The sequence below is a fragment of the Trachurus trachurus genome (assembly GCF_905171665.1).
Source record: "Trachurus trachurus genome assembly, chromosome: 18".
Taxonomy (NCBI): domain Eukaryota; kingdom Metazoa; phylum Chordata; class Actinopteri; order Carangiformes; family Carangidae; genus Trachurus; species Trachurus trachurus.
In genome coordinates, this window is record NC_139909.1 from 8,984,178 (window position 1) to 9,005,323 (window position 21,146).

The 21,146-nt window shown below is 40.7% G+C and overlaps 1 protein-coding gene across 1 annotated transcript; it reads right to left on the reverse strand.

The window, feature by feature from the left end:
• Positions 1 to 1,654: 1,654 nt before the first annotated feature.
• LOC311001848 (myelin-oligodendrocyte glycoprotein-like) lies at positions 1,655 to 14,840 on the reverse strand (the record flags this gene model as incomplete). The annotated part of the gene is made up of 5 exons (XM_083993027.1): positions 14,654 to 14,840; positions 13,378 to 13,740; positions 3,096 to 3,185; positions 1,763 to 1,887; positions 1,655 to 1,666 (listed from the first exon to the last, which is right to left on the reverse strand). The coding sequence occupies exons 1-5, from the start codon at positions 14,715 to 14,717 to the stop codon at positions 1,655 to 1,657; spliced, it is 654 nt and encodes a 217-aa protein (XP_083849153.1). The 5' UTR covers positions 14,718 to 14,840.
• Between the last annotated feature and the right edge of the window lie 6,306 nt (positions 14,841 to 21,146).

Below are 21,146 nucleotides of genomic sequence, written 5' to 3' on the forward strand. Positions count from 1 at the left end.
ATAAATACATCTCCTTTACAATAATAACAAAAGTAGTAACAAGAAGGGGAAAAAAGGACAAAGTTACACAACAAACATAAACAGACAATGAGTCGGGAAAGTCAACCGTTCAACATCAAACAGGAGCTGTTTGATGTTGAACTCATGATTTATGCAGAAAAACAACAGATACATTAAAGTCAAAGCACAACGACATCAACACGCTGTGGTATTTTCAATACTTTTTAGGAACATGTTTATGTTAGTGTTTTTGACAAAGACAAAACAAAAACATCTTTTGGTGCAGGTACAGGAAGGTGTCCTGCTGAAGGAAACATTATCAGCCGATGTTCAGGGAACAGAGAGCAAGATATATAAAAATAAATAAATTAAACTAAATAAATACAAATTATTTTACTTAACACCACCAGGGTGTTTAAAAATGAAAACTCTTTGTAAATGTTCAGTCTATAAACAAAAACAAGAAAGGAGTGGTAACCACACTGTCTAACTAATTGTTATTCCAAGTCTTTAGAACAAATGTTGAATTGAATTGAATTACAACCCTCAATGTCTTAAAATACAAAAGTAACTAAATAAAAAACTACCGTAGTTCTTATCTAACATCATTACAACATTGAAGAGATAAATATCAGTGCTCCTTCACTTTCTTAACGTCTGAATAACTGGAGCAATCTGATCATGTTACAGTTCTGAATAAATTCAACCTCTGTTACAGTATATCGATCTATGATATGTTGTTTTTGTGAAATGTCCAGAAACCTCTCTGTCACAGATAAAGTGTTAGATCAGACACAGTCTCTGTAATATCTATTAGGTGTGACCTTTATGAACTCGGGCCGTCACACCTCTGAAACTATGACTATAACTGAGATTTAAACGCCCTCGTATCTTGTACAACAACAAACAGAAGGAGGACAAACCCTCTCCAAGATGTTCATGCAGGTTCTGGGTCGAGGCTAGAAAGTTTAGTCCAGACAAAATAGAGCCCTCACTGTTGTCCTCCAAGAAGACCTTGACAGGTTAAGTTGCATTGAACCACCATTGGTCAGTTTTCAGGGGTCTCATTATAATCATTGCGTGCACACAAAACGGGACTGAAAGTGGCGTACGTGACTTTCCACGCCGAGGTTGTGATCTATAAAAAACAATCTTGACGGGAGAATGTGCGCAGCCCTAAGCAAACTCTGAGGAAAAGGGGAATTGGCGACACAGACGGTGTGGTGGTGAACTGAAGTCAGACTCAGGAAATGTAGAGTGAGAAAAACGATTATGTTGTGAACGGTTAGATCCATGTTGCCACGGTGATTTAATTCAACAGCGCCCTTATTTTGCATCGGACTGGTGTTTCAGAAACATCTTCTTAGAATTTAACTGAAAATTCAAAATCAAAATTCCTTCTCTATATTTAATCACCACCATCTCTCCGTCATATTGTCCACTCCCAGAGCGCAGGAGGAGGAGAGGAGGCCGCGGCTGCATGGGATAAATACATGGTGTAAATAACTATATGTTGACCTGACAGCAGCGGTCCTGCTGCTAAACAAGAACATTTCTGATCCGAGTTCAGCTTTGGAAAATATGAACCAGATGTGTCCATGGAGACAAGTTAAGGCATCGAGTCTGGAGAATGTGTGTCCAGGGCAACATCACACTATACGACATCCTGGATGAACAGAGAACAGAGGTTCAGTCATTGGTCTGATAGAGCTCAGAAAAGTTTGACACAACAGGAAGTAACAATGTTTGTTCATTTACTTACATGTTTCTGTGTTTGTTTTTGACGTTGTTGCTTAATCAGGAATCCAACGACAACAACAACAGTCAGGACCAACGAGCAGCAAACCACCGGCAGGATCCAAACCCTGTGTCTGGTCTGATCAACTCCTGTGACTGAATGAAACACCGACGACAGCTACAGTCACTGACAGGACAGAAACATTGACTGAAGGAGTTTCCTCACTGCAGGAGCTATTCTAGCTTTTATTCTGGTGTTTTGTTGGTGGCAGGGTTGTTGTTTGTTGTTGTTTATTGTTTATTTCGGTCTCATAAAAACAAATACAATAGACAAATATAGAGGTATAAATACAAAACAAAACAAATCAGAACAAAAAACAACAACAAGCAAATCAATTTACTTTGACCGAAAAGGTGTAGGCTGAAGCATCAGCTTATTTTGCCTACCCTTCTTAAATTAACATTTTCCGTTCACTCAATTTAAAACAATTTTTACAGAGCAACAACAAAAAGAAAAAGAAAAAAACCAGCATATTCTACATACAGCAGTTTATAAGCACACTGGTATTTATAAATCAGTTTTATATTTAATAATAATATTATTTTTAAATAATTTTTTGAATCTATTAAGTGTGTTGCACAGTTTGATTTCTAATTCTAGATTATTCCATAGATTGACTCCTGTAATTGATTAATACATCTTTGTTTCACATTTGTTCGTACTTTTGCTTTTGTATACACATGAGTCCCTCTTAGTTCATATCTACTGGTTCGGGTCTGAAACATCCTCTGGACACCATCTGGAAGCAGATTATTATTTATTTACTTTATACATCATTTGAGCAGTTTTATAGTCCACAAGATCATTAAATTTCAAGATCTGTAGGTTTATGAAAAATGTGTTTGTTGAGTCTCGATAATCGGCCCTGTTGATGATCCTTATTGCTCTCTTTTGTAATATGAAAATTGGTTTTGTAATTGTTTTATACGCATGCCCCCAGACCTCTATGCAATAAGTAATGTATGGCTCAACAAATGTTCGATACAATAAATGTAATGAGCATTTGTTGAGGGTTTATTGCACTTCGGGTCACGGAGGTGATTTAAACCAAGGACAATTAGTATCTGGTCAAAGGCAAACAGTTTTTGACCGTGTTGATGTGCCATTCGTGTCCTGCCTGCAGCTACATGGAAGAGGTATTTATTTTGTTGTTAATAAATGTTGTTGTTTTTTATCATTGAAACCTTGTTTTGGGCACTCATTGTTTAATTGCACATGCACGCGCCCGAACACCGAGGACCAGCCACCGTGACCTTTTTTTTAATCATTGGGATGGAAAGAAGGCAAATACACTCACCTTTATCTTCCGTCTTGTCTCTGGGATCAGGAGTTTGCAGATCTCCAGAGTACGGTGGCGTCTCTGTCGTCCTGGTTTTGAAGTCTGGGTCTGGAAAACAAAGAGTTGCAAACATTTACAATACAACATTAAAAGAAACATGATAATAAAAGATCAAAAACTAAAAATGTAAACAAATGTACTCACCAACAACAAGCTGAACATCTGCATACTCCCCTATATTTGGGATGAAACACTTGTATCTCCCTGCATCTGCAGATGTTACGTTCAGGATCTTCAGTGACATGTTTCCACGCTGCAGCTCCTCTGTGAACAGCTGAGTCCTGCTGATGTACGACGGGAGCTTCATGTCTGGGTTCTCTCTCCCTTGCCGGTAAAGGTGCACATAGTGATCCTGACCCAGACCCCCTGAGGGTTCAAAGTCGGGTTTTGTCCACTCCACAATTAAATTATGTGGCTCTTTTGCAGGATCCAGTTGACACGGTAGTATGACGTTATCTCCTGGAGCAGCAACGACTGGCTCAGACGACCTGATAATGAGACCTGCAACATGAGGGGGAAATTTTAATTTGTGAAGAGCAAAATTGACCCTTGAGCCAGCTGAATACCATGAACCACAGACAAGCAGGGAACAATTGAAAAGCTGGAGATTAAAGGGATAGTTCACCCAAAATTGAAATTTCACTCATTATCTCCTCACCCTCATGTGGACTAAGGGCTGGGAGAAGTTTCAGAGTCCTCCGTGGCTTCTCTGAGTTACAGGGGGTCTCGGCGTAGCAGTGCATGTCCATATAACGGTTGCAAATGGATACCAACTGTCTTCGTAACAAAAAGACACACCAAAAAACATCCAAATACCTCCATGCTGCTCGTATGTAATGTCCGTCTTGTATTGAAGTATTGAAGAAAAAATTGAATAAGTCTATATTTCAAGCTTGTTTTGTAGCTGAAGCTCCACTTCCCGGTTCGTCAAATTTGGACGAACTGGGAAGAGGACGGACCCTGGTTCGTCCAAATTTGATGAACCGGGAAGAGGAGCTTCCGCTATAAACAAGCTTGAAATATAGACTTATTTAATTTTTTTCGGGACAATTTCGCATTTCGGGGCTTCAATACAAGACGGACATTACATACGAGCAGCATGGAGGTATTTGGATGTTTTTTGGTGTGTCTTTTTGTTACGAAGACAGTTGGTATTCATTGACAACCGTTATATGGACATGCACTGCTACACCGAGACCCCCTGTAACTCAGAGAAGCCACGGAGGACTCTGAAACTTCTCCCAACCCTTAAGTCGACATGAGGGTGAGTAGATAATGAGTGAAATTTCAATTTTGGGTGAACTATCCCTTTAATGAACAAGATTTGATGCTCCTAGTTTATAGGTCCAAATTCCATTAAATATCATGGCTGAATCCTCAAGCTGAATAAACTAAACAACTTAGAAAATATATTCCAAGAAGATCAATATCCTCCATGTCAACGTTAATAAAGATCTTAACACTTAAGAGTCTATCCAGAACTCGGCTGAAAATCAACTGGTTCTTTTCAGCGTCAAAGTTCGTCAGAGATTATTGAACATTTTCCATACACCTAGTGGTGAACCGCAAACAGGGTCTTTTAATAACTAAATTTGTCATAATTAAGACTACCTTAGCCTAGATAGCCTATAGAGAGAACGACTGTCACAGTGGACCCCAACAATGGTCAAGTGAAACCAGAACCTTTGTAAACACACCCACAGGTACTCTGGTGACCACTCCCACAGAGGTTAAATACTGGGTCCTACTCCACTGTCTTTGTCTAACTAGTGCGGACTAGTGAGACTTGCATACAAACTGATGAAGCCCCCTGGACAAGAGGCAAAACGTCTTAATACAAGTCCAGTTGCCTACAATTCAATTTGCCCAGAAAAGAACGATGACCTGGATGAATAGACATTGATCATGTGGAATATGGTCAATCCAACAGAGAAAAAACACTCAGTAGGTTTATTTACTTAACAGCGACTGATAGGCTACTATTGGAAATTTACATACTGTATTAGGATTTGTATCAGATGGTTCAGCAATATACTGAACCCGTTGGGTGAAATCAGCCAATGAAACTGCAATGTGTCAACAAAGATTGTGATAGCCTCAATGAGTGACTTCTACTGATTCACAGAGCTATAAATAGACCACTAGTAGTACTACAGCTATTTAATGTCAACAATGTCAATGTCAATTTAATCATCTAGTGAATGTGGAAACTTTAAAACAACACGTCGCTAGTTAAGGAGTTTTAAGTAGCCTGTAAACATCTTACAAAGTTGTAAAAGTTGTGTCACGTGCACTTCTTTATCTGCCTTTATAGGCTACTAGGCTACACAATGTGTCCGGTGTTGGTGTCCGTTTACCTTCACAGACAGTCCAAAAGATCAGGATAAAAGTCCAAATGGGGGATTTATGCGTGAAGCCCCTCAACATCATCTATCACCGTGGGTTAACACCGAAGACTGCGTGTTTAGTCCGGACATGTCCAGCTCCTGAAGAAGGACAGGATCTGACTCATAGATCTGACTCATAGATCTGACTATGCGCAGACGTGACTCGGGCGGCCATCATGCGTCGGTCCGTTCTGCACTGCTCTGAAACTAGGTAGGCCTATCCTACCATTTAATTCGTTAATTAGGTTATGCAATAGTGTCAAGAAATAACAATTAATTGTGTACTGTTGTCAAGAAATGCCCTAGAAATAGCAACCAATTTCATAATGTCATGTTTTTCAAGTTTCAATGTTCAAGTCCTTGCAATTGACCGTTATTTCTAGACATTATGATAGGCCTACAATGATTTCTTATCACATAATTAGCGGCCTGTAAATTAAAGGGTTACCAAAAACTACTCATAACTCAGTGAAAATTTGAACAGATTATTTTAACTAGCATCTACTGTAAAAGTTGGCTACATGGTTAACATTATGTGTATGTAGGCAGCCTGTCCAGTATCATAACTGCATTTCTGACGTCATAACAAACCAAACCGTTTGAAACTCGGTCAACAACTGAGCAGGTTGTGGTTATTATAGGAGTAGACCAGGCCTAATGCTCTGAGGGAGGGGGAGGACCGACGCAAGATGGCGGCCCCGTGTGGCGACACTGTACAGTCGGAACTAAAAAAGAAAAAAAGAAAAAACTCTAAGCTCATGTGACAGTGAGTCACCACGTCACGGGGAAACACGGGGAAACACCGCTGCTCGTGAGTCATATTGGAATGCGACCAGAAAACACGTCATCATGCTTCTATTTTCGATGGGACTGAGGAGACTGTAGCGTGTGTGTGGGTGTGTGTGTGTGTGTGTGTGTGTGAGTGCGTGCGTGTGTGCGTGTGTGTGTGGATACACCAACAAGAGGCTGTTGCATTAAAAATTAAAGTAGAGATGGTAATGCTCCACTGTAACATGATTGATTGATGCATTTCCAAATAGTCTATAGTCAGAGTGACAAAGACCTCTGGGTTAGCTATTGTTATTTCATATTTAAGGCTGAACTGCAGGCTACAGTCTGTGCATTTGCATGTTTCTAAATAAACTCAATAATGCGGCTGAAAAACAACCCAACTGGACTTCTAATATTCACTCAAGTTGGAGGATGTGTACAAACTTCTGGGTGACACCTGTGTGTGTTGTTCATCACTAGATAGAGCCACAGCCACAGCACAAAGTTTCTTAATGGACATGGGAGATAACTCTTTTCTCTATCTTCTTTACTTGTTTCTATAATCTTTTTCTATCTGTTTTCGACAGCGTTCTGTTGAGTTGGTGCATGTGTGGTTGTGTGTGCATTTGTGAGTTTAAGTGTGTATGTGGTGAAGATGGCTACATACTGTATGAATGTTTAATTCTATTCAATTCAATTAAAAAAACTTTATTGTCTATCACAAGGGCAGAAAATTGTCACCAGTTTGGGCTCTGAACAGTTAGACAAACACCAACTCAAACCCCACGTTAAAAAAAAAAAAAAAAACTCACATAAAACAGCTATAAAATTCACATTTACCTGCACTCACACTCTCCGATTGATTTCAAATTGATTTTTCATGATTGGTTTTTACTGTAACTATGCACAGGCTACCTGTTGTGAAGCACATTGAGTCTGCCTTGTGAATGAAATGCGCTTTATAAATTAAGTTGAATAAAGAATAAAGAAACAAAGTGGCGGTCACTGTTGTAGAAGAATTTCAATCTCCTGTGCAGTCTTTTGTGGTTTAAAGGGATAGTAGCATTTTTTAAAAGTTAAATCAATGTTTGTGCTTGAGAAATAGGCTATTCATGTTTAATACAGGTGTTTTTTTCTGTTGATTAATTGTTTTGTCTCTGTCACTGCCATTCCCTCTCTCTCTTAAAAAAAAGAGAAGAAAAACACATGCAGCACATCACATTGTCTGTCATGTCTCTGTCTATTTTATACCTGCTGACTGTCAGCTGAATGTCTGGTTGGATGGATGACAAAGCATGAACTTTACTTTATACAGTTCATGCTTGCGTCTTTTTCAGTGTTGTGGCAACTTTAGTTTTAAAAGGCGTCGCTGAGATACAAGCAGTAAAAGCCATGAGCGTGGCGTCCAAAAGTCAGTAGGTTACCTAGCAACTGTGATGAACTTAACTTCTCCTCACAAAGACCTGAGATCTTATCTTGATTCAGGTTGGGCCGGCCCACAAAGGCTTGACCTTCTGAAGCGGGACGAAGCTTGTTTGGGTTTGTTGTCATGGCTCAAAAATAGAAGGACGTGGAAATTTTTTAATATTTCGTGGAAATGTTATAATATTTCTTTACCAGTCTAACAGAAAATGAAAGATGAAAGAAACAGAATTGTTTGGTAAAATCCAGAAGAGTGCAAGGTGTCATCACATTCACTTTCATCATATCCAGATTGTATCTATTTGTTAGGGTCCGGGCAGCGCAGCTGACAGGACACTATTGTATTCCTAGGAATTCTTCTTTCTTTCTTTCTTTCTTTCTTTCTTTCTTTCTTTCTTTCTTTCTTTCTTTCTTTCTTTCTTTCTTCTTCCAAGGAAGTCATACTTCCCATGGGCGAAAACTCACCAAACTTTGCACAAAGGTTCAGTCCCATGCCAGATTCACTCAACTCCAAGGACATGTGCCCCCCCTCCTAGGGCGGGCACAATAAGTGTTTAAATTTAAAAACTTTAGCCTCAATACTGCTGAAACTTTTGTCCACTTAAACTCATTACAAATTATGAAGTCCATCACTCTGTTTTTTTCAATAACTGTAAAACTTTTAAAATGTATCTCCTCCCACAATTTTTGCTCAATTGACACCCAACTTGCTACAGAGCATCTCCAGACCGTCCTCCACAAAACTTGTTTCTCGGATTCTTGATTAAGCAAAAATTGAGCCTACAGTGCATGAAAACGTTTGACTGTAAACGGTACTGTAAACATATACCATCAAATTCTTGCTAAATACATTTTCAAACTTCCTGAAAAAAACTGAGAATATTCTGGAGTCATGGTTGATGAAGTTTAGCAAATATCAGAATTTTAATTCAAAAACTGAATTTTCTAGAACATTTTGAATTCTGCTCTCATGGGAACAACTGCAGTCAATGTGAGAGTGGAATTTTTAAACATCAGATTTTCTCTTATGAAGCAAAACACTTATCATTAAAAACAAATCACCAACATTTCCATGCTGTCAAGATGCAATTTATGTATTATCAGATTTTTGTTTAGATGACTGAATTTCTGACTTTTGACCATTTCATCACAACAGCTGCCCGGGCATTGACCCCCTGAGTCGATAAATGAAGCTACACAGCAGGTCTCACTACCAGATAATTAGCTCAGCGAGTTAGGAGCTGGTTCTTGGTGTCAGAGGTTGTGAGTTCGAGACCCAGCAAGGGGGATGATGATGATGACAGATCAAAATGTCAGATGTCCTCCACATGAAATACAAGACAATTGTCCTAATTGTTGCGTCACAGAAAGCCTCTAAGTTTAAAAATCCAAATAGCTTGGACTGGACCATGTGCAAAGGCTCCTAACATCTTAGACTCATAGTAGGTGTTTGACAAATACATATTATTATTTTACCTCAAAAACAGATTTTTCTTTTTACTGTGGTTTCAAATCTGCCTACACGACAGTGAATGGCTTACTCAATTTGTGAAGCCACTGTTGATCTGCCTCTTGTCAATTAGCTCAGTGCGATAGACACAGGTCTATGGTTCCCGAGGTTGTGGGTTCAATCCTCAACTGATGCAAATTGGACATTATAAGGTCAACTGTCTTGTCTTCCTATTCTCCTGTTTGTTGCTCAGAATTGCCTAAATTTGCCCAAAAGTAGCCCGGACCCAACCCATCGCTGCGCAGCAGCTATAATCTTCTTCTTCTTCTTCCTGCATCGCCTCAGATTTTCTCCCTAACAGTCACAAATCTGATATTCATGCATTCAGACTCATCACATTTACTTCCGATCCTCTTGGAGTCTACACACTGAACTGATCAACGGCCATGATGTCTGGTTGTTTGGTCAAAATATGCCATGAATTGTTCATAAAATAAACATTTACTGTTACACAAGAAAAAAAACTAGAGTTTTAAACGTTTAAATCAATGTTTGTGCTTGAGAAATACTCATGTTTAATACAGATGTTGTTTTTTTCTGTTGATTAATTGTCTCCAATTTGAAACCATATGCAGAGGCTATAGTTCAAATCCCACATTGGGCGGCCCTTTACTGCCACTGTCATTCCCTCTCTATCTGCCTCCCCATTTTGTCGGAAAAAAAATGCCCAAAAAACATATTTAAAAAAAGGAAGGAAAAGATCATGCGGCACATCACGTTGTCTGTGTCATGTTACCATCTATTTTAGTGGTTAAATATAATAAATAACTGGTGTCTGTTTTTAGTGTTGTTTTTAACGGTGTTGCTGAGATACAAGAGGTTCCTTGTATCTCGCGTCGCTGAGATACAAGCAGCAGAAGCCATGACCGTGGCGTCCCAAAGTAGAGCAGTACCAAGTAACTGGGATAAACTTAAAGCAAGTCGTACCAGTTCGATCTGGTACGAGTTCACCGGTCGGAAGTTACGAGTGGCCGTTATAGTGACTTTCACCAGTAAAACAGGTCGGAAAAACACGAGTGGGTTGCCTGGAACGCTACAAAGTCGTAAGTTGTGACTTGAAGCTGTAATTTACGATTTCAAAAGCCTGCCTGGAACGCAGCATTAGCGAAAACGACCGGACCACTTACTTCTGCTTTAACTTCTCTTCACAAAGACTTTGATTTAGGCGGTTGAATAAAGCACACAGACAATCTCAGGTTGGGCCGGGCCACAAAGGCTTGACCTTCTGAAGTGGGCAAAGCTTGTTTGGGTTTGTTGTCATGGCTAAAAAAAAAAAAAACACATGTGGAAAATTTAAAATATTTCTTTACCAGTCAAACAGAAAATGAAATATGAAAGAAACAGAATTGTTTGGTAAGTCCAGAAGAGTTCAACAGGTGAATGTATCACATTCACTTTCACCATAGCCTATCCATTTCATCTAGTTTGTTTTTTCAGTCTGAACAACCAAGATTTCATTTTTACAAATCTGATTCAAACCACATACGGAGGGGGTTTCAAATGTGGTTGTGATTGGATGTGTACACATCCATTTCTCTGTGAACGGCTCCTTCGACAGTTAAGCATCTTGGTTTAAGGCTTAAAGATGTGGACGTGTCCTTCAGAGCTTCAGACTCCAGAGAGACTGAGGATCAAGACTCAGGAAACTGAACGAGCGTTGAGCACATGAGCTGTTGGTTTTATGTGAACTCGTGATTTATGCAGAAAAACAACAGATACATTAAGGTCAAAGCACAACGACATCAACACACTGTGGTCATTTCTAAATCAGCTTTATTCCTCAGCTTATATTCTGAATACTTTTTAGGAACATGTTTATAGTGTTTTTGACAAAGACAAAACAAAAACATCTTTTGGTGCTAACAGGTAAGGTGCCCAGCTGAAGGAAACATTATCAGCAGATGTTCTGGGAACGGGGAGCAAGAAATAAAAAATAAATTAAACTAAATAAATAAATTGTTACTAAACACCACCGGGGTGTTTAAAAATGAAACTCTTTGTCAATGTTCAATCTATAAACAAAAACAAGAAGGAGTGTCAACCACACTAACTGTGTAACTGTCTTCTTAACCATTATTTACGCGATACAAACTGAGGTAGTCGACTCTTATTCCAAGTCTTTAGACATAAAAAAAAATGTTGAATTGAATTGAATTACAACCCTCAGTGTCCTAAAATATAAAAAAATAACTTAAAACATTAGTTTTTATCTAACCTCGTTACAACCTTGAAGAGATAAATATCAGCTCCTTCACTTTCTTAACGTCTGAATAACTGGAGGAATCTGATCATGTTACAGTTCTGAATAAACTGAACTTCCGTTCTGTCATATCGATCTACGATATGTTGTTTTTGTGAAATGTTCAGAAACCTCTCTGTCACAGATATGTGTTATGTGTTAGATCAGACACATATATTATCTATTAGGTGTGACCTTTATGAACTCTGGCCGTCACACCTCTGAAACTATGACTACAACTGAGATTTAAACGCCCTCGTATCTTGTACCACAACAAAACTGACAAAACAAAACAACAGACATGGACGGACGTCCGAACCAGAGTTATATCATATCATATATATCATATCAAAGTGCTTCAGGATTAAAGTTGCAATGTGAGCGAACAGGAATGGTAAAGTTAACAGTGCAGCAAAGTTTGACTTCACAGCAGCGATCCTGCTGCTAAACAGGAACATTTCTGATCCGAGGTCAGCTTTGGAAAATAACCAAATAACCAAATATGTCCATGGAGAAAAGCAAAAACAGTTGTAACTGGCTCCTGTCCAGTCTGAGACCTTTGAGTCTTTCCCATGACCCGGCCTCTTACACTGAGGAAAACTTCTCCATAGAAGGAGCTAGAAGACTCTGAAGACTTTGTAGGATCTGGCTCCTTCTGGTCACTCCTAGTGGGTTCACACAAACTGATGGTGAAGGTCCAGGGAAAGGAAAATGTGCAATGATAAATGTTCATCCAATCAAGGCACCTAGTCTGGAGACTGTGTGTTCAGGACGACATCACACTATACGACATCCTGGATGAACAGAGAACGGAGGTTCAGTCATTAGTCTGATAGATCTCAGAAAAGTTCAACACAACAGGAAGTAACAATGTTTGTTCATTTACTTACATGTTTTTGTGTTAGTTTCTGACGTTGTTGCTTAATCAGGAATCCAATGATGATCACAGTCAGGACAAAGGAGAAGCAGCAAACCACCGGCACGATCCAAACCCTTTGTCTGGTCTGATCAACTTCTGTGACAGAATGAAACAACAGCTACAGTCACTGACAGGACAGAAACTAGAACAAAACACCACAATGACTGGAAATGTCGTCTTCTTCCAGTCGTCCTCACAGAGTCAGACTGTTTCCTCACCTTTATCTTCTGTCTTGTTTCTTGGATCAGGAGTTTGCAGATCTCCAGAGTACAGTGGCGTCTCTGTCGTCCTGGTTTCTAGAAAAACAAAGATTTGAAAACATTTACAACACAGCATTAAAGGGATAGTTCACCCAAAATTGAAATTTCACTCATTATCTACTCACCCTCATGTGGACTAAGGGCTGGGAGAAGTTTCAGAGTCCTCCGTGGCTTCTCTGAGTTACGGGGGGGTCCGCACAGCAGTATTTGTCCATATAATGGTTGTCAATGGATACCAACTTTCTTTGTCCAAAAAGACACACCAATAAACATCCAAATACCTCCATACTGCTCGTCTGTAATGTCCCGCTTGTGTTGAAACCCTGACAAGAGAAATTGTTCCGGAAAAAATTAAATAAGTCTATATTTTAAGCTTGTTTGTAGCGGAAGCTCCCAGTGTCTCAGTTCACTGCTCTTCCTGAGAGATTTGCACTGACTGGCAGAACAATTTCTCATGTCCGGGCTTCAATACCAGAGGGACATTACAGACGAGCAGCATGGAGGTATTTGGATGTTTTTTGGTGTGTCTTTTTGGACGAAGAAAGTTGGTATCCATTCACAACCATTATATGGACAAATACTGCTGCGCGGACCCCCCCGTAACTCAGAGAAGGCACGGAGGACTCTGAAACTTCTCCCAGCCCTTAGTCGACATGAGGGTGAGTAGATAAACTATCCCTTTAAAAGAAACATGATAATAAAAGATCAAAAAATCTAAACAAATGTACTCACCAACAACAAGCTGAACGACTGCATGCTCCCTTAGGTTTGGGATGAAACACTTGTAGCTCCCTGCATCTGCAGATGTTACGTTCAGGATCTTCAGTGATATGTTTCCATGCTGCAGCTCCTCTGTGAACAGCTGAGTCCTGCTGATGTATGATGGGAGCTTCAGGTCCAGGACTTCTCTCCTTCCCCGGTACAGGTGCACATAGTGATCCTGACCCAGACCCGCTGAGGGGTCGGGTTCAAAGTCGGGCTTTGACCACTCCACAATGAAATTACGCGCCTCTATTGCAGGATCTAGTTGACATGGTAGGATGATGTTATCTCCTGGAGCCGCAACGATTGGCTCAGACGACCTGATAATGAGACCTGCAACATGAAGGGGAGATTTTAATTTGTGAAGAGCGAGTGTGGTCTGAGATCTGGTTTCCTGTTTGCTGAAAACTGTGATATTTCACAGAAGAAATTAATCCTTTATTCAATATGTCAAGATTCATCTGAATATCAGTTCCTTGGTTGACTGGTCTGAACAAAAAATTAAGAAGAATAAAAGGAAAAAGGGAATACTGTAGACCCTTGAGCCAGCTGAATACCATTAACCAAAGACAAACAGGTAACAATTGAAAAGCTGGAGATTAATGACCACCACTTCTCAATACATTAAAAATTCATATAAAATATTACATGTGTTTAAATGCAATAAAAACAGGTGTGTCTCATAGAGGAGGCTTACCCCTACCATCCTGTTGATTTTGAGTCAACAGGTCACATGAATTTTGTATTTATACTGTAAATATGAGCATTATAGCTCAATAATGTTGGCTCAAAATCAACACAGGATGGTAGACCTAAATCTCCTCTATGACACACACCTGTTTTATTGCATTTGAACACATCTTATATTTTCTATGAATTTTTAATGTATTGAGAAGGAGTGAATGTCTGTCAAATATCCAACTTAAAACTAACTTCACTGCGGTAGATTAATGAACAAGATGCTCTTAGTTTATAGGTACAAATTCCATTAGATATGATGAATATTCCATACACATAGTGGTGAACCACAAACAGGGTCTTTTAATAACTAAATTCATCATAATTAATCCTACCTTAGCCTATAAAGGGGCGTGACAAAGCGACAACAGATTTACAGGTACAACACCAGGAAACGTGTTTTCAGGTGTTCTGCTTCAATTACAGTGAAAACTTGAACAGCGTCCAAACACGAGTTACTAAGTTACTAGTTAACAATGGTAGTCAGGTAAGTAACGTGTCTGTTTACCTTCAGCGAGGATCCAGCAGACAGAGATCCAGAGGAGAGTGTAGTTGAAGCCCCGAAAGTTCATCACCTGGGTCCGCGGGATGTGTCCAGACAGATTCACAGCCACTGATGAAGCGATATCACTCCTCTGTCACTCCTTTATGAGCCAGTCACTAGCACAGAAAAATCTATCTTTGTGCGGTGTTTCCGTCCAGGCAGATCTTGACTCACTGACACACTTTCTGGTTCACTTATAAATACATTCGGCAGGGAACGCCCACAGGCGACGCCCATAAGCGTCACTTCTTCAGAGGTAAGTTTCCAGAAGTGCCTGGCAACGGCTGGCAAAAAAAACAACAACACCACCATCCTCTGTTAGAACAAACAACCTTATTTACCACTAAACCAGTTTTTAAATCGTAGCCTATTTGACCAACAACTATGGAAGTCCGGCCGCTTTTTCCAATGTTTTCCCTCCTCCTCACGGCCACGTGCGTTTGTTTTCAACGAAGCCGGGTAAGAAAGCAAAATACTGAGCGGTGAATAACGTTATTTATTCTACATGTTATACCATGTGTTCTATCTGTCATAAACAAGAGATTGCGGATTATGTGGTGTCGTGGTGCGGTTCAGCCAGGTACAGACAGCCATTCCCCCTAAGTTACGAGTCATTTATTTAACCAACCTTACCAACCTTAAAGCTCTCTCTGTCTGTCCACCGACTGTCCTGACCTGTCCCTGAACATCACACAGGGACTGTAGCTATATTGAGTTTTAACAACAAATCAATACTACTGTGATTTAAGTAGTGAAATAATGAGATATAGTTTCTATCAGAGTTAATATCATAATATAGTGTAGCGGCAGGAAAGACCAATTCACCAAATATTGTGGTCATAATATAGAAGTTACCCCCCGTCCCCCGCCTTTGACACCTTATTGGTCTCAAAAAACCCAGGGAAACCCTGGGGGGACGTATTCGCAGTAAGTTAAACTATATCACGGGTTGGCTTCAACACAGAGGAAAGCACCAAATCTAACGCGGGACGAGGCTACTAAACACTGAGCAGCCGAAACAATACACAAGGAAGAGAGACCAAATCCACGGGGGAGTAGTAGTAGTAGTAGGCTACAGCTGAAACGGAAACCATCCAAGTGTCGTAGACTGGCTCTGGTATCGCTCGCTTCAACAGTCATGTGACATAGCGACGCAGCGCGATTACGTCATGGACACGTTCCACGTTGCGTATAACTCATCATCATGGAAGAGGCAAAGACGTGAAGCATAAGGGCCCATTCACATGGAGCGTCTTTTGCGCGAGCGTTTCCATTGTTTTCAATGTAACCGCGCGCCTTGCGCGCGCAAAATCCGAAGCGACGCCGACGCGCCGCGCACGCGGTGCGACGCGCCTTTTTTTCCGTGCGCACCGAGATGAAAATATCTCAACTTTTTCGAATGCCGCACGCGCACCGCGTGTCATGTGATCAGAATCCGCTGCACGGACCTGCTTCACCAGCAGCAACAAGCAGCCCGGCTCTCAGTACTTGCCCGCTTTCAGCAGTTCCCTCTCGGCGAGCGGCAGCTCAGTTCTCCCCCGGTCCAGCCCCGGTGTTGTGGCCCTACTGGTTTCAAGTTAACTGGTTGCAGATGCAGATGTTTTGCGCTCCCTGAGCAGATTCGTCACAAATTCACAAACATACACAACATATTACCAGCGAGTTTCAAGCCACAATTCACATCTACCGCGGCGAATATGCTGCTGTGAGTGAGCACTAACAGTTACGTACCAGCCACATGGGAAAAAAAATAAAGTGGAGAAAAAATAATCTTCACATATTTGCGTGGGTCGGGACTCGATCTCGCTTCAGCAAAACCAATTACACCACTAACCACCTGTCTAGCTCTGTGAGCCACTCAAGCTCACAGGTGCCAGCCGCTTCACTGGATATCAGTCAATTACGTCACTACAGGTAACGTTTTGACTCGAGCTGATCTGAGACAACTGGTTACCATCGGTTTGCCTTTGAAATACACGGACAATGCCTCGGTGTATTGTTCTTTTTCCTCCAGTCTAATCAACACATTCAGCGCTACACTTCTCTCCGCACAACGCTACGCACCACAACAAAGCCTGTCGTGTTGAGAAAGTGATGAACTAGCTCGGAAATACTGTCAAAATACGCTCAACAATATGTAAACAAAAGCGAAACACTTGAGCCACTGCATGTGTACATGGTTGAAAAGTACTACTTGCATTTAATCACATTACTGTATTGCGAATGTTTTGTGTACTTACATTTCTTTACACTTCTCTACAGATCTTATAAAACGCACAACGTATTTATTGGCGTGCATTAAAAGAAATGTTCACTTCAAGTCGCCGTGGTCGAGGAGGAGGTGAAGTTAGCTCTGAGTCTACCTGTTTCTGCCTGATGCGTTCAAGGGAACAGGGCAGCGTCGGACGTGAGTCGATTGTTTGAAATTTAGATTTCGTGTGTCGACATATTTTATCATTGCCCTTTGTAAAGGTATACTTTTCATTAAAACTAGTTTGACATACACAAAAAAAACTGACATATCTATGACAGAAAATCATTCTGGACTAATGTTCAAATAGAGATTGATAATTTTCTTGCCATTTAGATCGCCATGGACCCAAAACTGTTTAGTTTGTCAGTTTTTTCTGTGAATCCGTCCGACGCTGCCCTGTTCCCTTGAACGCATCATAGCCACAAGGCAGAAACAGCAGAGGTTAACATCACCTCTTCCGCGAACCACGGCGACTTGAAGTGAACATTTCTTTTAATGCACGCCAATAAATACGTTGTGCGTTTTATAAGATAGAAGTGTAAAGAAATGTAAGTACACAAAACATTCGCAATACAGTAATGTGATTAAATGCAAATAGTACTTTTCAACCATGTACACATGCAGTGGCTCAAGTGTTTCGCTTTTGTTTACATATTGTTGAGCGTATTTTGACAGTATTTCCGAGCTAGTTCATCACTTTCTCAACACGACAGGCTTTGTTGTGGTGCGTAGCGTTGTGCGGAGAGAAGTGTAGCGCTGAATGTGTTGATTAGACTGGAGGAAAAAGAACAATACACCGAGGCATTGTCCGTGTATTTCAAAGGCAAACCGATGGTAACCAGTTGTCTCAGATCAGCTCGAGTCAAAACGTTACCTGTAGTGACGTAATTGACTGATATCCAGTGAAGCGACTGGCACCTGTGAGCTTGAGTGGCTCACAGAGCTAGACAGGTGTTTAGTGGTGTAATTGGTTTTGCTGAAGCGAGATCGAGTCCCGACCCACGCAAATATGTGAAGATTATTTTTTCTCCACTTTATTTTTTTCCCCATGTGGCTGGTACGTAACTGTTAGTGCTCACTCACAGCAGCATATTCGCCGCGGTAGATGTGAATTGTGGCTTGAAACTCGCTGGTAATATGTTGTGTATGTTTGTGAATTTGTGACGAATCTGCTCAGGGAGCGCAAAACATCTGCATCTGCAACCAGTTAACTTGAAACCAGTAGGGCCACAACACCGGATCTCTACTCCATAGCTGCCGTAGCAGCAGTGTGATACCAGTACATTTAACCGCATTTTTAACTTTTATTAGACACAAGGTAGGGAGTTCACGTTTCGCCTGCCTCCCTCCTCTCCACACGGCGGTGAGTCCTCCGTTCAAACTGACAGACAGACAGGCAGATCGAGCAGTGAAGCTGCTGAGAGGGTTGCTTAGTAACGGTGTTGTGGCCCTACTGGTTTCAAGTTAACTGGTTGCAGATGCAGATGTTTTGCGCTCCCTGAGCAGATTCGTCACAAATTCACAAACATACACAACATATTACCAGCGAGTTTCAAGCCACAATTCACATCTACCGCGGCGAATATGCTGCTGTGAGTGAGCACTAACAGTTACGTACCAGCCACATGGGAAAAAAATAAAGTGGAGAAAAAATAATCTTCACATATTTGCGTGGGTCGGGACTCGATCTCGCTTCAGCAAAACCAATTACACCACTAACCACCTGTCTAGCTCTGTGAGACACTCAAGCTCACAGGTGCCAGCCGCTTCACTGGATATCAGTCAATTACGTCACTACAGGTAACGCTTTGACTCGAGCTGATCTGAGACAACTGGTTACCATCGGTTTGCCTTTGAAATACACGGACAATGCCTCGGTGTATTGTTCTTTTTCCTCCAGTCTAATCAACACATTCAGCGCTACACTTCTCTCCGCACAACGCTACGCACCACAACAAAGCCTGTCGTGTTGAGAAAGTGATGAACTAGCTCGGAAATACTGTCAAAATACGCTCAACAATATGTAAACAAAAGCGAAACACTTGAGCCACTGCATGTGTACATGGTTGAAAAGTACTACTTGCATTTAATCACATTACTGTATTGCGAATGTTTTGTGTACTTACATTTCTTTACACTTCTCTACAGATCTTATAAAACGCACAACGTATTTATTGGCGTGCATTAAAAGAAATGTTCACTTCAAGTCGCCGTGGTTCGCGGAAGAGGTGATGTTAACCTCTGCTGTTTCTGCCTTGTGGCTATGATGCGTTCAAGGGAACAGGGCAGCGTCGGACGGATTCACAGAAAAAACTGACAAACTAAACAGTTTTGGGTCCATGGCGATCTAAATGGCAAGAAAATTATCAATCTCTATTTGAACATTAGTCCAGAATGATTTTCTGTCATAGATATGTCAGTTTTTTTTGTGAATGTCAAACTAGTTTTAATGAAAAGTATACCTTTACAAAGGGCAATGATAAAATATGTCGACACACGAAATCTAAATTTCAAACAATCGACTCACGTCCGACGCTGCCCTGTTCCCTTGAACGCATCAGGCAGAAACAGGTAGACTCAGAGCTAACTTCACCTCCTCCTCGACCACGGCGACTTGAAGTGAACATTTCTTTTAATGCACGCCAATAAATACGTTGTGCGTTTTATAAGATCTGTAGAGAAGTGTAAAGAAATGTAAGTACACAAAACATTCGCAATACAGTAATGTGATTAAATGCAAGTAGTACTTTTCAACCATGTACACATGCAGTGGCTCAAGTGTTTCGCTTTTGTTTACATATTGTTGAGCGTATTTTGACAGTATTTCCGAGCTAGTTCATCACTTTCTCAACACGACAGGCTTTGTTGTGGTGCGTAGCGTTGTGCGGAGAGAAGTGTAGCGCTGAATATGTTGATTAGACTGGAGGAAAGAGAACAATAAACACCGAGGCATTGTCTGTGTATTTTCAATGGTAACCAGTTGTCTCAGATCAGCTCGAGTCAAAACGTTACATGTAGTGACGTAATTGACTGATATGCAGTGACGCGGCTGTCATCTGTGAGCTTGAGTGGCTCACAGAGCTAGACAGGTGGTTAGTGGTGTAATTGGTTTTGCTGAAGCGAGATCGAGTCCCGACCCACGCAAATATGTGAAGATTATTTTTTCTCCACTTTATTTTTTTCCCATGTGGCTGGTACGTAACTGTTAGTGCTCACTCACAGCAGCATATTCGCCGCGGTAGATGTGAATTGTGGCTTGAAACTCGCTGGTAATATGTTGTGTATGTTTGTGAATTTGTGACGAATCTGCTCAGGGAGCGCAAAACATCTGCATCTGCAACCAGTTAACTTGAAACCAGTAGGGCCACAACAACGGCAGACGCGACCATAGACACGAGCTCAGAACAGTCTATGGCTCAGAAGCGCTTTGAAAAACGCATGCAAAACGCTCCAGCTGGCGTTTTGCACGCGTTTTCAGGCGCTTCATGTGAATGGGGCCTAATTGTTGTTTTTCTTCATTTAGGCTTACCGTATTTGTTTTTACTTTAGGCTATTATTTGTAGAGTAGACTTTATGGTTTTTCCCCTTCATAATTCTTTGAAGTTAGATTAGTTATATTTAGTTTTCAAAGTGGGTTGCTGGTTCACATTGATGGATGGATGGATGGATAGATAGATAGATAGATAGATAGATAGATAGATAGATAGATAGATAGATAGATAGATAGATAGATAGATAGATAGATAGATAGATAGATAGATAGATAGATAGATAGATAGAAGCTTTATTGTCACCGTAAAAAAACAACAACAACGAAATGGCCAGTGGCCTTAGTGTCATAAACAAATAGGCTATATATTAATGAACATACATAAGAAGACTGGTCTGGGGCCTGTTGTTCGAAACCTAGATATGGGATTAAGCCGGGATATGTTGGTTATCCTGGCCTAATTTAGCCTCAAGTCGGTTGTTCGAAAGCTGGATACCTTTATCCTGGTCAAGTTACTATGGTGATTTATTCTCTGCAGCTAGCCTGCTCCATACCAGGCTAACAGCCAGGCTTAGTTGATTCTGTTGTCTTTATCTGTGAAGCCAGCAGTCACTCTGATCAGAAATCAATGTGTTTCATACACGTTCTTATGTACATATTGGCCTGAATTATAAACAAATAAAATGCATTAACAATAATCAAAAAACATCTTC